Raw genomic sequence first — 15,829 nt, 5'->3', positions numbered from 1 at the left:
AATTATCAGGCCCTGACCTCTGCATCGTCCGTAAGCTTCTCCGTTGGCAGCATCGTCGACAACGACTCTCGTCTCCCGCCTAACATTTAACGCGTTGACGAGAAGATCGGTCTTGCCGATACAGAGACACATAATTGGAGACCTACTAATCGCTGCTGGTGCCAAAAGCCAATTCTAAAAGTTCGTCAAACCCTCGTGACATATCCCAATCTCTATATAAAAAAAATCACTCCTTCGCCTCTCTCTGCCCTTCCATAACTCGTATTCCCATCTCTGTTCATAGGTGTGTACTAACTGTATAATATACTAAATTAAGAACGCTTTAAAATTAGCCGAGGAGGACTGATTAATATGTATATCATCGGTATCCCACCCGCGCCTCCTCGTTGCCTGTACTTAAATGGGCCTTTGGCACCGATTTTTATACTCTCTGAAAAGGTCGGTTACCGTTTGTTTTCAACGCTATCAGTAACCCGACCACTCTATTATTTCTAGGTTTGCCCTTGCTTTGTCTCTCCCTCCACACCACCCCTTCAGATTTCTAAATCCGCACCAGTGTACGACCACTTGTAATCGCGTTGAAATAGTTGGATTGTTATTATTTCTATTGATGTTACGTTGTCTGAAATACGCGTTCGTCAACAAAAACATTGAGGTCGCCGGTTCAAAATCAGCCCATTTTTAAAAATATATATCTTCTGCGGTCACTAATCGTTTTAAATAAAACATTTATACGCCGAATACTACAAACGACGCAACCATAATGTATAACATTATTTTATAACCATATAATTTACTACGAAGCTTGTAATTGTCACGCATTATAAAGCAAATAAGCGAAATATTTATCACTGCAAGACGACATCTCATATTATATTACAATCCTTAAATTATTTATATTATACCCCAATATTTTAAATTTTTGTATAATATACGCGTTAATATCTCAGTCTTACACAATACGATTTTACTCTGTTGAATATATTACATCATTAGTATACCTTTACCCTTTGTACTACTCAATATGTAATGTATTCCATACCTACATTATATATGTATATTGCGCGCCTACGCAATACATCCGTGATCATAATTTTTTTAAGTTCAAAGTATCATCTGTAGTTGTCTCGGTAAAAATAAATATGATGTTTTCGCTTAATTTAATACTCTGTAGTTGAGTAATATTTACAATAAATAGATTCCTATTGTTGCTCTTATTTTACGTTTTTAATATTTTTTCATTTAAAATACGCAGGACTTGCTTCTGCAGTTGTTATTGTTTGCTGTAAACATCCTTCGTTTTCACTGCAACCGTGAATCAGCTGTAGGTTTTGCATTTAGTTAGTTAGGCCTATATTCACTCGACCCAGTTTCGTTGAAATGTCAACATGTTCAATGCACAAAAAACTTAACTTAACCATTGTATTCTCAACAAATATTCATATTTGAATTATTGCTTAAGTTTATTTTTCCAATACACTGCACTGCAGTATAATGTACAGCAGTAGTCGTGTGTAAATGAAATTGAAAAAAAAATATATATCTTCTAAACCAATCGTGAGTCCGGTATCGTGTAGGATCTGGAAAAGCCCTTTTCATCGAGACCCCCACCATTAAAATGCGATTAAAGTGGCGCCTGTTTTGCGGGCTTATACATACATATACAACCCCTATATACAATAGCTCGCCCTTCGTAAACTTCACCCCTTCTCAGTGTAATGACTGCATCGTGTACGGATTTTACGAGTACATTGGCTTTTTCCAATTGCTTATTATGTAGAACCACGTGCCCCCTGTTATAATTGAAACGCAACTATATATACAGTGTAGACTGTAGGTACATATACAAATTTATGTTTAATGTATACAGAGTGATACTTTTAACAAAGACCAATTGATCAACTTTTTTAAATATTGAATAATACACAATTCTAACATTTTATTATACTACCCACAGATTATTCGTAAGTGAAACCACAACACACTATTACATACAATTTTGATTGAAGATGAGATTATAGATCTAGAATACAAAGAATGTTAGGATCATATTCAGTTTCAAAAAAAGTCAATATATTTTGGAATTACGATAATTACTATTGATAGTATCATGCTGTTTATAGCGTATATTATAACCAGGCGGGGCGCGACGAGGACGTAATTTGTCATAGACTTAAAACGAAATATATATATAATACCAACAACCGTTGCGACGACAATATTATATACAATTCGTTCTTGGCGTCGTATTATATTATTACTTATTACTATTATTATATACTTCTTATGTAAGCATTCCCAATTTTCCGAGCGCGACACTGACACAATAAGAAAATGTAGTTTATACTTACCCGGTTTTCTCTTCCTTTACTATTATTACGGGATTCCATTTAGATTTCCATTGTCGGCGTTTCACGTCCGAACGGCTAGCCGTGAACGCAAAAAACTTTCAGATAACAAATAATAAAAATAAATATATATAACGTACGCGCTTTAAGAACTCTAGTATTGTATAATAAATAATAACATGATGTAGGTATATAATGTATAATATATTGATCGAACCATGCGCTATTCGTCACGCGCTTACAGCCGATAGAATTTAATTTCAACAATCGCTAGGACACATTATTCATGAATGTTACGGGATGTATACGTAAGTAAGTATATAATATTCATATTTTAATTGCCATGTGTCCAACCACCGTCAACGGATCATTTGACTGTTTGCTAAAGTCATCCTGTTTTCAAAAGAAAAAAAAAAATTTACACACCTATGTAAACTATATTGTTCATGCTCAATCGTTTTTATTGTTTTAAAACAATTAAATTAAATTTGGTCTTTAAATTACCTTTTTTAGCTATTATTTTCGAATATATTCAAAATATTGATTCGGTAAAAAAATGCGTTATAATTTCTCATAGGTTAGGTTAGGTTCTCATACACACACTGCGGAACTGCAAAATGATTCGACGCGTTATTGCTGCGTTTTAAATTTAAAAGAAAGTTGTCATGATTGAAACATATTTTAAATCCCGTAAATCATTTAACGGTTATACCGTAGCAAAATCGTACGACCAGAACGACGAATACCCAATGTACTTATATATATATATATATATATATATATATCTATACTCTTCGACTGCAGGTGTAAACTAACTGTTCGTTCGTTTTTTTTTCTATTGAGATTTTTTTTTTTTTTGTTTCCGTAAATATTCTAATCTGTGTCAGATCCTTCATCTAATGTCGTACGCAAGACTGGTTGGCCTTTATTATACCTACAAAACATTAAAAATGCATATTTACATGTGTTACGTAACCTACGTTGCAAATTTTTTTTACTACTTCAACAAGATATAATGCATAGTGAACACAATATTATAAAACAACATGAATTACGTCGTGTTATACATCCAGAATGATTCATTTAATTGACCACTAATTTTCAATTCGATTATTATGACAATCAATATTTTGTTAGAGTTTAATTGAGTGTAATGGCATGGGGTACAAACTATACAACCACGAAATTTGTTATCCACTACTCCGTTCTCTCTTCTATCGCAGTAAGGTAAATAATAGATGTTTTGTAAAAGGACATATTATTATAATAAATACTCGAAACCATATAAAAACATTTATTTAAAAATCACTAAAAAAAAAAATTAATGTAGATATAAATTAATAAATATTATCCTTCGTAAATACCTTCAGTGTATAGGCTATACATATCTCTATACAGGTATCAATATTATACATTCGACGACCGTCTCAAACTCTCAGCACTAGTATACGCGCGCGTCTGTTTGTCCGAACCTGTTCGAGTCTAAATTCAATGCACCATAATGCACGCGTGCAGCATCTACAACTCATGCATTAATCATTTTACATGTCGGCGTATATACGCTGCAATCGTACTCGCCGTTGTTTCCTTCGAGACATCTGCCAAGTACGCGCATAATATATTTTTCTCGGAACAAAAAAAAAATGCAATCGCACTATTATACTTCAACTTACACGAGACCATATGTATTACTTATATAGACAAGCTTATCTCTAGGCAATGGCGCGAGGAAAATAAAATGACGGGCTCTCGGGCAAACAATATCATATAAAAATAATGTACGAGCGCGCGCTCGCGTTTATGGCCACTAGCCAATTCGGAAAGAAATGTTCGTCGGCTTTCACTACATCCCGCACAAGTCGGTTATTATTTGATTTTTTGGCCTTACGCACAATCTGCAACACAAACAATAAACAAGTGTATATGGTCCTCCTGCGGTACATTACATATTATTATATTATACCTGCGACGAGAAAGAAAGCTGGTTTATTTATTTAAATTTTTAACGGTTGATGAATCGTAGTGCTCTTTTTTGTTTTATTTTTATTTATTTTTTTTTTGTCTTCGATGATTTATGATATTTTAACGATTTCGTTGTTATTCAAACTGTATGCACAGGTGTACTGGCACCATATAGCTGACAGTAATGTATGTGTGTGTGTGACGGCTTTTATTCTTCGATAGACGCTGAAGACAATAGTTGCAAAAAAAAAACGATTGTGGGCTTCGGCAAACTAAACACTTTCATGTATACTCTCTTCGATTGTACTATTATATCTGGTTGTTATATAAAAGAAAGCACTAACCATATAATATGTTAAATATGAAGTCCTTTCGTATATGAATATTGCAGCGTGACACGATATATATATAATATTCATTATATTTAGGACAAAACTTATAAAATAATTATATTCATTTATAAGTGTGTATGTGTATTCAAGACTCGAGCACCGAGAACAAAACTCTCAAAATGAAAAACTATTAAATCTTGAGAAACGGCCAAATATTATTGAAACGTTTGCACTTAGAGCAGTCGTTTTGAAACTGTCAAAACGCGAACTCGATTGTTATTGTTGTTGTTATTGTATTAATATGTTATACAGGTATATAATGTATGCCGTGCCTCAAGTCCTTAACAATTATTTATTTGTTGTGTACAAACTCCTTAACGTTTTCAAAATTCTAATGCGTTTTCCTGATTGACATATTATAAAATAAATAATTGTTAAATATTTATTATTTATTGTTATATAATAAATGTTATCTATATATTACTATTTTTATATTACATTTAAAAGTGACCATTATAGAGTATAGACCCGATTTTAAATTTTATTGTTATCAGTGTTATCACAAATTCGGTTAGAATTTAAACTATTTTTTTTTTTTTTTTGTGGGATAGTTAATTTTTTACTTAAAATATATGTTTTATTAGCAATATTGTTATTAGATTTCAATACTTAGAAACATAAGTAATTCATATTAATTAATATTTAATTGTATCCCTAGGTCGGCTCTCCAATCTTTACACCGGGTAAGTGCTCAAGCCCGTGAACACAACTTTTTCGAAGGTGGCCTTACCCACGATTGGATAACGCATTACGAAAAACAAATCTCCTCCGACCAGTCATGTCTGAACGAATGGAACGCTATGGATTCAATCGAGTCGCGTCGTCCTCCATCACCCGATTCACTGAGGACGAAGTAAGTCCAATCGTCTAAACAATAATAACTATAATGCTAATCGTATAACTACATAAACTTGTATTTATCACGCGCATTCTTCATCCTTGGTTACTTATAGACCCAGTGAACGCGAAGAAACTGAACGGGTGATACGCAGTGCCCTGAAAGAAATCATGATGAGCGTAGACTTGGACGAAGTGACGTCCAAGTTCATCAGGGGCCGTTTGGAGGAAACGCTAGACATGGACCTGGGCGAATACAAACCGTTCATCGACCAAGAGATGCTCACCGTGTTGGGCCAGATGGATGCGGCCACGCAAATATTCCCTCACGTTTACCTTGGTTCCGAGTGGAATGCATCGAACCTCGACGAACTCAACCGAAACGGGTATATAAGCACAGTACTAATAAACACAATGCACATACCTTATTATGCTATGATATTGAATCACATATATGGATGATATATCGTTTGTATATATATAATATATTTTCCTATATTGGGAGTGAGTCACGTGTCCAATTACCGTCTGTTCGAATAAAAAATGTTCGAAGGCCGCATATTTCGATATTCGAATCATATTATAACTTAAGTAAGCTAAATTTAAATGAATTAAGCAAATAGGTATTGGTTATTTTTCAAAGCTGCGAACAAGTTTATGAAAATAATTATCTAACTAGAACAAAGTCAGGCATAGTTCAACATTATCAATGTTAAGTTACAAATTAATAGTGATGAACAAACAATATATTTAATTTTAAAAATTTTAAATTCGTATAAAAGAAAATAATAACTCGGTTAAAATAATTTTATTTTTTATTACCATCTTAGATACGAATAGTAATTTTTAAATTGTTTAAATAACAATTTGACATTTTGTTTAAAATGCATTCTGCAATATTTATTATTATCTAAAAAATAAAAAGTCATTGTGCGTAAAATGTGATAAAATAAATAAATAATTAATTCGTTTTTACTACAATTTTAGATTTATCATATGTATAACGTATAAAATGTTTTAACTTACAGTATTATTTTTTAAATTAACTGAAAAAAACGAATTTATTACTATAAAATAAGTTGAGAAAATTGAAACGTTTAACTTTATAACTAGTATATAATGTACATCTGTATTATTTTAATAATAAATTAGTTTTTAACAGTTTAAAAAATAAATATTTAAAATTTTATTTTTTTTTTTAAATATTTTTGTACATTATATAATATATATACATATATAGGTAGGTATATTGTTCAAACAATTCAAACACTTGATATTCAAATAGATGAAATTCGAATAGCTGTCTCCTACCGCTATAACATATACATTATACATACATAATAATATAATATATATCATGGGCGTAGGTAAGGGGAGGGTTTTGGGTGTTCAAACACCCCCCGAAATTATATAAAACAATTGTATTATTTAATACATACAAATAAATTATTCATAATTTTATAATATTAATATAGATTTAGACAAAAAACCCCTCCGAAAATATTTCCTACCTATGCCCATGATATATATGTATATGTATAATGTATATACTATATTATATTTCGCGTTTATTTTCAGTGTACGACACATACTGAATGTGACGAGGGAAATCGACAATTTTTTCCCCGGTTCGTTCAAATATCTCAACGTCAGGGTGTATGACGATGATAAGACTGATCTATTAAAACACTGGGACAACACATATAAATACATCACAAAAGCCGAGTATGTAAAACTTACAAACATTTATAAAATTATAATATCAACGTCATTATACTTTATGTGTATTTTATTTTATTTTTTCAGACAAGAGGGCTCTAAAGTCTTAGTACATTGCAAAATGGGCGTTAGTCGGTCTGCAAGCGTCGTTATCGCGTACGCTATGAAGGCTTACAACTGGTCTTTTAAAAAAGCGCTTGACCACGTACAATCTAAACGCACCTGCATTAAACCCAACAAGCACTTTATCCTACAGTTAGAGACTTATCAAGGAATATTGGCCGCAATGAAAAACCGCGAGAAATTACAGCGTTCCAAATCCGAAACAAACTTAGTGGCCACGTCGGGCCTTATCACACCCCCTAATTCACCTAAAAAGCCTTTGGATACCCCGAGGTCCCAAAGCGAAGGTGACAAAGACGCCACGCCACCGGATCGGTTAGACAAAGAAGACGAACCTGTCGTGCCTAGTCCGCCGACACGATTGATGCCGCCAAAGTTATTAGATATCAGTGGATATGATTTGATGAAATGCGGCGGAAGACCAAAGTCATGGTCACCAGAAAATAATTTTGCCACTGATATTTTAACCAACTCTAGTAAGTTAATTTATTAACTATTTATAGATTGACTATACGTTTAATAAAATACGGTTTACTCTGTTGTTCCGATTAATATGTGTTAAATGACTTCTATTTAAAATAAAACTATTTAACAATTTTTTATCATACATATTTTACTTTCTTGATTTTTATTCAAGTAAGTATGGTAATTGAAATGAAAAAAGTCTGAATTTTTAAAACTTCAAGAATTTTTGTTAAATAGGAAAATGATAAAAATGTAACTCAGTTGTAATAAGTATGTGGGTAATTAAGCTAGCTTTAACATAAAATATTAATGAGAGAGATCCGATATCACACCCAAGCGGTATAACGATTTGAATCCACAAAAACGTCGGCGTGAACGGTCCCAAAATTTATATTTTTTAACTTTTCTTCAAAACTATTATAGTTAAAAAGCTGGTTAATAACTCATGTAAAAGGGATTATCAAATAGATACAAAATGTAAGATTAAACATTTTCAAAAAAAAATTATTTAATTTTTTACAGTTAAAAAAATAGTTATTTTTTTGCTAGATTTTCATTTAGTGTGGTAGATTACCGAAACTGGAGAACGGATTTTGTTATTTGGGGTCTTGTTAGATTCACATTGACTAGGAGAAGTGTTGTGAAGATTTTCAGAACTTTATCTTCAATCGTTAACTTACTACAAAGCTATAAAGCTGAAAAACATAAAAGATAATGTTCTGAAAATCTTTACTGCACTTCTCCTAGCCAATGTGAATCTAACAAGACACCACACGACAAAATCCTCTCTCTGGTTTCAGAGATCTATCTCACTAAATGAAAATGAAAATGAAAATAAAATACATTATACATACATATTGCATACAATTTATAAATTTCTAAAAATTGAAAATCAAGAAAGTTTGTATACCGATCTCTGACTTGGCAAGTGTTTTTAATCCGTATATTTATTACATTTTATACTGAAAAATAATTATTTACACAGGACAGATTAAATGAATTGACCATGTTGTCGATGTACTGGGCTATGCATTTAACTCCTAAAGAAGCCATTGATGAGTTGGGACAAAAACCTAGGAAAATAGATATTGTTTTATGATGAAAATAATTAATAAATCTTAGTTAAACAACATAATATTATTTTGATTTATTGATGTATTAAATATATGCATATAATTTTTTAAATATCAACCCCTTCCCCATTGAAAATAGCTGTGTACGCCTCTGTATGTGTATAATACATATATATGTATATGCATGCAATCATATTTGTATCATTACATTTGTTTACCTTTGTAGTTCAAAATGACTACTTTTAATACCAATGTTAAAGGTTTGCAAACTTCGTTAAATATCATAATATGTTATAAGACAATATTTAATAGCTTACAACTACTATAATGAGTAGAATTATTGCATTATCATCGTATTTAAAGCATTCGTAAAGATAATCTATATTAAGAAAACCAAACGAAGGTTATTATAGTCATCATATATATTTTATTGGTGTCTAAAAAATATAAAACGCGCACCATCAAAAAATATTAGGAGGGGTTATTTATAAAAATAATAATAAATGCATATGAATATTTTCAGCGTCATTGTCGCAATCGTTGGAGAAAATTAACACGGATAAAATCGCTGTTGAAGTGGAAGTGGAAGTTCCAAATATTCCGCCGGCACCACCATTACCTCCATTCGAAGCCCATAAGTACAACGTCAGCGTGTTCATGCCGTGCGGAAACGGACTAAGATCGTACAGCGTGTCGCAGAACAAAATCGTTCAGTTGCAACCCGCTACACCTCCACCCCCAAGGTAACGTAAATTATTATACTAATATAATGTATCTAGAAAATACACTGAGTGTCTAAGAAGTCTTTTTAATAAGTATACGATATTCGTATAATTACCTATATTTATTTATTTATTTGTATTCTTGTGTGTGTAAGGATGATTAGGGAAAATATTGTATCATTTATGATATTCGAAATATCATAGAATTTTTGTAACAAAAGTATCGATATATGTACTTGGGTTATACTTGATATGTACTCTAATTGCTAAATAATTATAATAATGAAGATTACACAAAATACAGATAAATAGTTTAGTCATTGTAATTTATACATCATACACGTAACATTGTGTTTCAGACCGTCGTCGGTTAAACTACGAGTCAACGAACTGGAGTCCAGCGGCAACAGCGGCGGCACCATCGTGACTAGCAGCAGCACCGGTGGTTGCACGTCGAGTCCTGACCGCAAATCGACAGCGGACCCGGGCCGAAATCTGGTGCTGAATCTTACCACCCAGTTCGAGGGCGTGGTAGCATCTTCGAGCGCGGCTAATTCCCCTTCCGACGAAAACGTTCTAGTCAAAACTTTGCCTGCGGCCGAATCGCCAAAGTTCAGCCGGGTGGCCGTCAACAGACCTCCCTCAATCGCCATTTGCACCTCGCAGAAACGGGACGGTGGCGATCTGTTCTCGTCCCGACTGGACAGGGTGTTCGATCGCGAAGAGCGCAAACAGTGTCGCGAACCCGCGGCCGACCATCAAGCGACGGCAGTGAGCGGCGGTGACGTGTCGCGACAAAACTCGTGGAGCTCTTACGACAGCGCTGTCGTGCTGCGCGACGTCATATCTAGACACAGTTCGTGGGGCTCATGTGACACGCGAACGCTGCCGTCTAGGAACAGTTCTTGGGGCTCGTACGACATCCGGCCGACCATGCAGTACGTCAGCGAACGCGGCGAGAAGCCAGCAGTAATCTCTACCACAGCCTCCACCACCAAAACGGCCGTGGACGAATCGTGTTACCGGCCGGCCAAGAGACCGAAGCAAAAGGACCAGCAAAAGTTATTGCTGCCCAACTGCTATTCGAGTTCGCCGACGCTGGGCCTGCAGGGCGCTTCACACAAGCTGGCCAACCGGGCGACCGCGTCTCAACCAAACATATCCGGTTTGGGTAACACCACCGCCACTAACACCGTCATTGCTGCGTGCACCAACAAGCACAGCAGTCTGGTGAGAAGTCTAAAAGAAGAGTTCGAGGCCAAGGCAGGCGACGCGGTTGAAAAACCGTCGAGGAAGAACAGCGGTGGTGGAGGCGGTGGGAGTTCGGCCGATGACGACGGTATCGGTAACGAACACGTCAAAAGCCTACCTACGTCGCCGGTCAGTGAACACCCAAAAGTAACGCAAAGGCCCAGCCCGGCCGCTTCTATGGAGGACATATCGGTCAGGAAACTTGTGGGCAAATACGAAAACGGCAGGGCCCGGTCCAAGACGTTCGTGCAGGACAGCGGTTGTCCGCGCAATCCACACCACCTGCAGCAGCCGCCTGTGCCACCACGCATGTCCAGCCTGGATGTGGCCGCAATCGGCCCCCGTAAGTTTGAATGCAATCCCGTCGTCAAGACTGTCGTATTGCCCATACAGCAGAGCGATATCCGCGCGTCCGTCAACCGGGCAGCCAACAACAAACTACAACAGGGCAAATCACATCCGCTGACGAAATTGTCGTTCAAACAGCTGAAGGTGAACAGCACCGTTTACAACAGCATGTGAGCAAATGGGCACAGAACACCGAAAACCGTAAAATGCAAAACGCGTTTGACTCGTGAGTCGTAATATTATTATTATTATTATTATTATGATGATGTACTATATACGTGTTGACTCTTAATGAATATGTTTTGTTTTTTTTATTTTGTACCTTTGAAACTCTGTTATGTTATATCTATTTTTACTTTGACAATTCATCTGTGTAACGTTTTTTTCAATTTTTTCTAATCCGTTTACTCCCAGTATAATAATAAATGTATAATAGTAAACACTTCTTTTCATCCCCCCCCCCACCAGACTTTTGTTTTTGTTTTCTAGTCTAACGCGCAAAACCACCGTATCAACTGTGTACATAATATATATTATAATATTATTCAATTATTATAATACGAGAATTTACCCATACCTACCATTGTTTACAAGAATCTCTACGTCGCTTTACTCTAAGACACGCTATTCAAAGCAAAAACAATAATGAAATGATATATTTTACATATTATAACTTTAGCACAAGAATCAAGTAAAAAAATTGTTTTTGTTTGTTTTATATATAGGTGCGCTCTCTCGTATAATAATATATGCTATCTGCATTTTCAAAAAAAAAAAAATTACAATATTGTCTTACAAAGTTGTAGATCTCATTTTTTTTTTTTTTTTTTATCGCTTACTCAGGCGGAAACATTTGCTTCCTCGCGTGTTCCGGCGATTGTAATAACAATATATTTGATGGTTGGTCGATCCGTTGTGGGCACCACTCTCCTCCTATATTTAAATAATATTGTGTATATAATTTTGTAAGCTTATTATATTGTGTGTTGAATAAATGATTTTAAAAAGTGTGTATACATTTTAAAAATATCTTGCTTTGTTATTGAATTATTTATTCATATTCCCGGCAATACTCCAATGTCATACTATCATCAATTCTTCATCAACAACTATTAAGTATATATTATGAAGGTTTACATTTTTTTTTTTATAATTGTTATTATTTAGATAATTTTGATTTTATTTGTAATAGTAACATATTGTCCTTTGCCAGTCACAAATAATAGTTTTAAAAAAAAATTAACATAATATCAAAATAAAAAAAATACTAAATTAATTCTATGGAAAACGGGAAACCTTAGCGTAAATACTCGCATTTCGCAGTTAAGTGTATAACCAATAACACTTATTTATTATCGAAATATAATAGTTAATAGCATAATAACATATAGATACATAATTATATTTATAAAGATAATTATAAACACATAAAACTTATATAATATATAAATAATCGTTCTGTCAATTGCGACATCTTCACACTTTTGGATGGTCAATTGTTTCCTTATAGTATATTATAATATGTAATAATGTAGCCAACAAAAAGTGGAAAACTACAATAAAAGCGAAATGGAGGAATGTTTAAACGGAATATGCGTTAAAAATTAAAAAGAGTATCTATAGACTATAATATATTGTTAAAATGTCTCGCTAATTAAAGTGACTGCAAATTTGTTTTAATATTTTAACCACGCAAATGGTCTCATTCGTATTGAAATAAATCTGTTAAACCGTGTTTTAGTGACCACCTGTTTTATTAAGTATTTTCAAATACTTTTTTTTAAATACTTTTTTTCAAATAGCAGTTAACAAAAAAACTAACACCAGATCGACCCCGAACCTGGAATTCTTAAATTTACTTAAACGTTAATATAAATATTAAATAGTAAGTATAAAAATTTATTTATTTGTAATTAATTATTAATATACACAAATATTTCAATATCAAATGTATTGGATTAAAAACAGTGTATTTGTAAATTATTTTAAATATTTTAAAATTTGTTATTATTTTCAAGTGCTTTTGAAGGATTCTTAACAAAACTGCCGTCCATCTAGTCTTCCAACTATGTTTTCATTTATACCTTTATTTATTTATTTACATCAAATTAAATGCGTATTGATAAAACGTTTAAGAATTAGAGCATCTAGTATCGATTTATTACAATAATTGTTATTCTCATAGTCACACTCTCGTTTTTCCATCTATACCGACTATTCTAACGCACTCACATTAATTTGTTGGCATGGTTACCAAATTATTAAGAAATCGAATAATAAGTACAAATTTAGTTTATATGTTTTATTATTATTAATTAAATGATATTTTTGTTGATGAATAATCATATTCGATAATTAAAGTCAACGCAAACAATAAGTCGTATAAAAATTTAAATCAGGACTTATTAAATAATAAATATGCGATGAAAAACGCATAGTTACCTACTTACATATAATGTATAGAAACATAGAAATCTAGTACACTCAAACACTTAAAATGTTAAAAAAAAACTTCCTTTATACGTTGTATTAAATATTATAAGCCGATCTACGTTAAACATTGTTATTTGTTACGGGTTTATTATTAACTTAAAATTCGTAGATAATAACCTCGGGCGTTACAATCCATCACAGATACAATATCCACAATCATCACTCCGTGTCTTGATTTGTCGCCATTAAAAGGTCGGGTTCGTGGCTCATAATTTTCCGAAGATTGTATTATGGCGGCGTATGATGGACGATGTCTTTTATTAACATTTATAATTCCTGTTGGCTGTTACAGCCTGCAATCTATTTGTAGAAATAATAAAGTCATCATAGTCATCAGTCTCTATAGACTTTACTACCAGCTTCTACTCCGTCTACATGTAAGAAAATTTCTGCGCCATTTTAGGTTGGATCCAATAATCCATCGACAAGGTTAGGTTAGGTTAGGACAATCCTACGTTGTCGAATTGGAAGGTTGAAATTCTCACAGATAATTTTCTATTTAAGTGTGTATAATACTTTATATAACATACAGTAGAGTTAGTAAGATCTAGGTAAATACATATCCCCCTTTCCTTAAAGACAAAATTGTAAATATATCACTACATTCCATCAAGGTCGACAATAGTAATAAAAGGTAATTATATCTACTTTTACACTATTATCCAATGTGTACAAGATAAATAACTAATAAAAGGAATGAATATCTGTTTTTTTTTTTTGAATAGGTAAGATTTTTAAAATTTAATGATAAATTAACATAGTTTAAAATATTCCTGTATAAATATTTTATATTGATAGAATATTTATTTTTAATTTTACTAGATTTTAGTAATTTTTAAAATACATATTTTTACATGTTTTCTCATTTCTAGCTAATTTATATTTGCTCTAATAACTTCTAGCTATATGAATGATCTAATCCACAAAAAAATATATAAAAATTAAAATGTAAAGAGACAAGAATGTACACTAAAAATTGATAATAGAAAAAAAGCTGATATTATAATATCGTACCTAAATTATTTAATTACAAAAATTTATAACAAAATATTAAAAGATTTAAATAATATTTATAAATTATAACATTTAAATATTTATTATTTTTAAAAGCATTTTACCACCCATATTCGTGGTCTTAGGTCTTTTTCAGATTTTAAACAGAAATAATTTTTATTTTTTGTTTTGACAAAATAAAATACGTAATATCTAAGTGGATAGATTTTAAGGGGTTAAACATAGGCAATATATTATACGTGATTCTGTACGCGAAATTCGCGAATTCTAGCAGTTTTATTATGTTAGTATAAAAAAAAATAGTCTTATCCGGCTCAACTACGAAATATTCCAAAAATAGAATAACACTTTACACAGCTTTAATTATTTCAAAACACATGTACAGCCCGGAACCCGTTAGCATATTAAATATTATGACGTTTTTTTTTTTCATATGACGGAAACATAAATTTGGACAGAATACAGATCGACAAATCGAATTTAATTATACAATTATAACCTAATCTAAACAAACTTTAAAAACTTTGAGCAACAAAAGTAATTAGTCAGCACTTAGTTCCAATCAGTGAAATTTTGTGGCTCTATTGCCTATATTTATAGGAAGTGAAGTCCTTCTCAAAAAATGAATTGAAATTATTAATTAGTGATGTTAGAAAGAGTGTAATGAATAATGATAGAAGCTAATAACAATATTTTAAATAATAGTTAGGTATACGCGCTATACTATACTTCAAAATTAACTTTTTAAACTTTTGTTTGATGAAAAAAAAATTATTTCTTATATTTTTTATAAGTGATAAAAGCATTGTTTTTCGCCCACTTGAACGGGCCTGAGGAGTGGGTCGTATTAAACGCTACTGGCTCTAAGGATCAATCACTTTCGGGCTACTATGACGTCTCGAACTCTCGAATAGCACGGAAAAACAAACACGCAGCAGAACAATAATAATACAATTAATTATTCGACATAATGATATTTCGATATTTCGGAGTAATACATTTTGAGCGTAATGTCGTTTGTCGACGCAAGCTTGTTGCGCCCTGTGTCGGCTTTGATAAGGACGGTATCACTACCGATAACG

The 15,829-nt window shown here is 32.7% G+C and overlaps 1 protein-coding gene across 2 annotated transcripts in view; it reads left to right on the top strand.

The window, feature by feature from the left end:
- LOC132919369 (protein phosphatase Slingshot) overlaps window positions 1–12,269 on the top strand; it is a 66,147-nt gene extending 53,878 nt beyond the window's left edge. For both annotated transcript variants that reach the window (XM_060980936.1, XM_060980935.1), the window contains exons 6-11: window positions 5,361–5,555; window positions 5,656–5,925; window positions 7,118–7,264; window positions 7,346–7,857; window positions 9,443–9,662; window positions 10,001–12,269. In XM_060980936.1, coding sequence (XP_060836919.1) covers window positions 5,361–5,555; window positions 5,656–5,925; window positions 7,118–7,264; window positions 7,346–7,857; window positions 9,443–9,662; window positions 10,001–11,414 — 2,758 coding nt within the window. In that variant the 3' untranslated portion in view covers window positions 11,415–12,269. The remainder of the gene's footprint in view (window positions 1–5,360; window positions 5,556–5,655; window positions 5,926–7,117; window positions 7,265–7,345; window positions 7,858–9,442; window positions 9,663–10,000) is intronic.
- Window positions 12,270–15,829: the final 3,560 nt, after the last annotated feature.

This window comes from Rhopalosiphum padi, chromosome 2 (genome assembly GCF_020882245.1).
Source record: "Rhopalosiphum padi isolate XX-2018 chromosome 2, ASM2088224v1, whole genome shotgun sequence".
NCBI classification, from domain to species: domain Eukaryota; kingdom Metazoa; phylum Arthropoda; class Insecta; order Hemiptera; family Aphididae; genus Rhopalosiphum; species Rhopalosiphum padi.
Note: the sequence above shows the minus strand (reverse complement) of the source record. Positions and strands in the feature narration are given on the sequence as shown.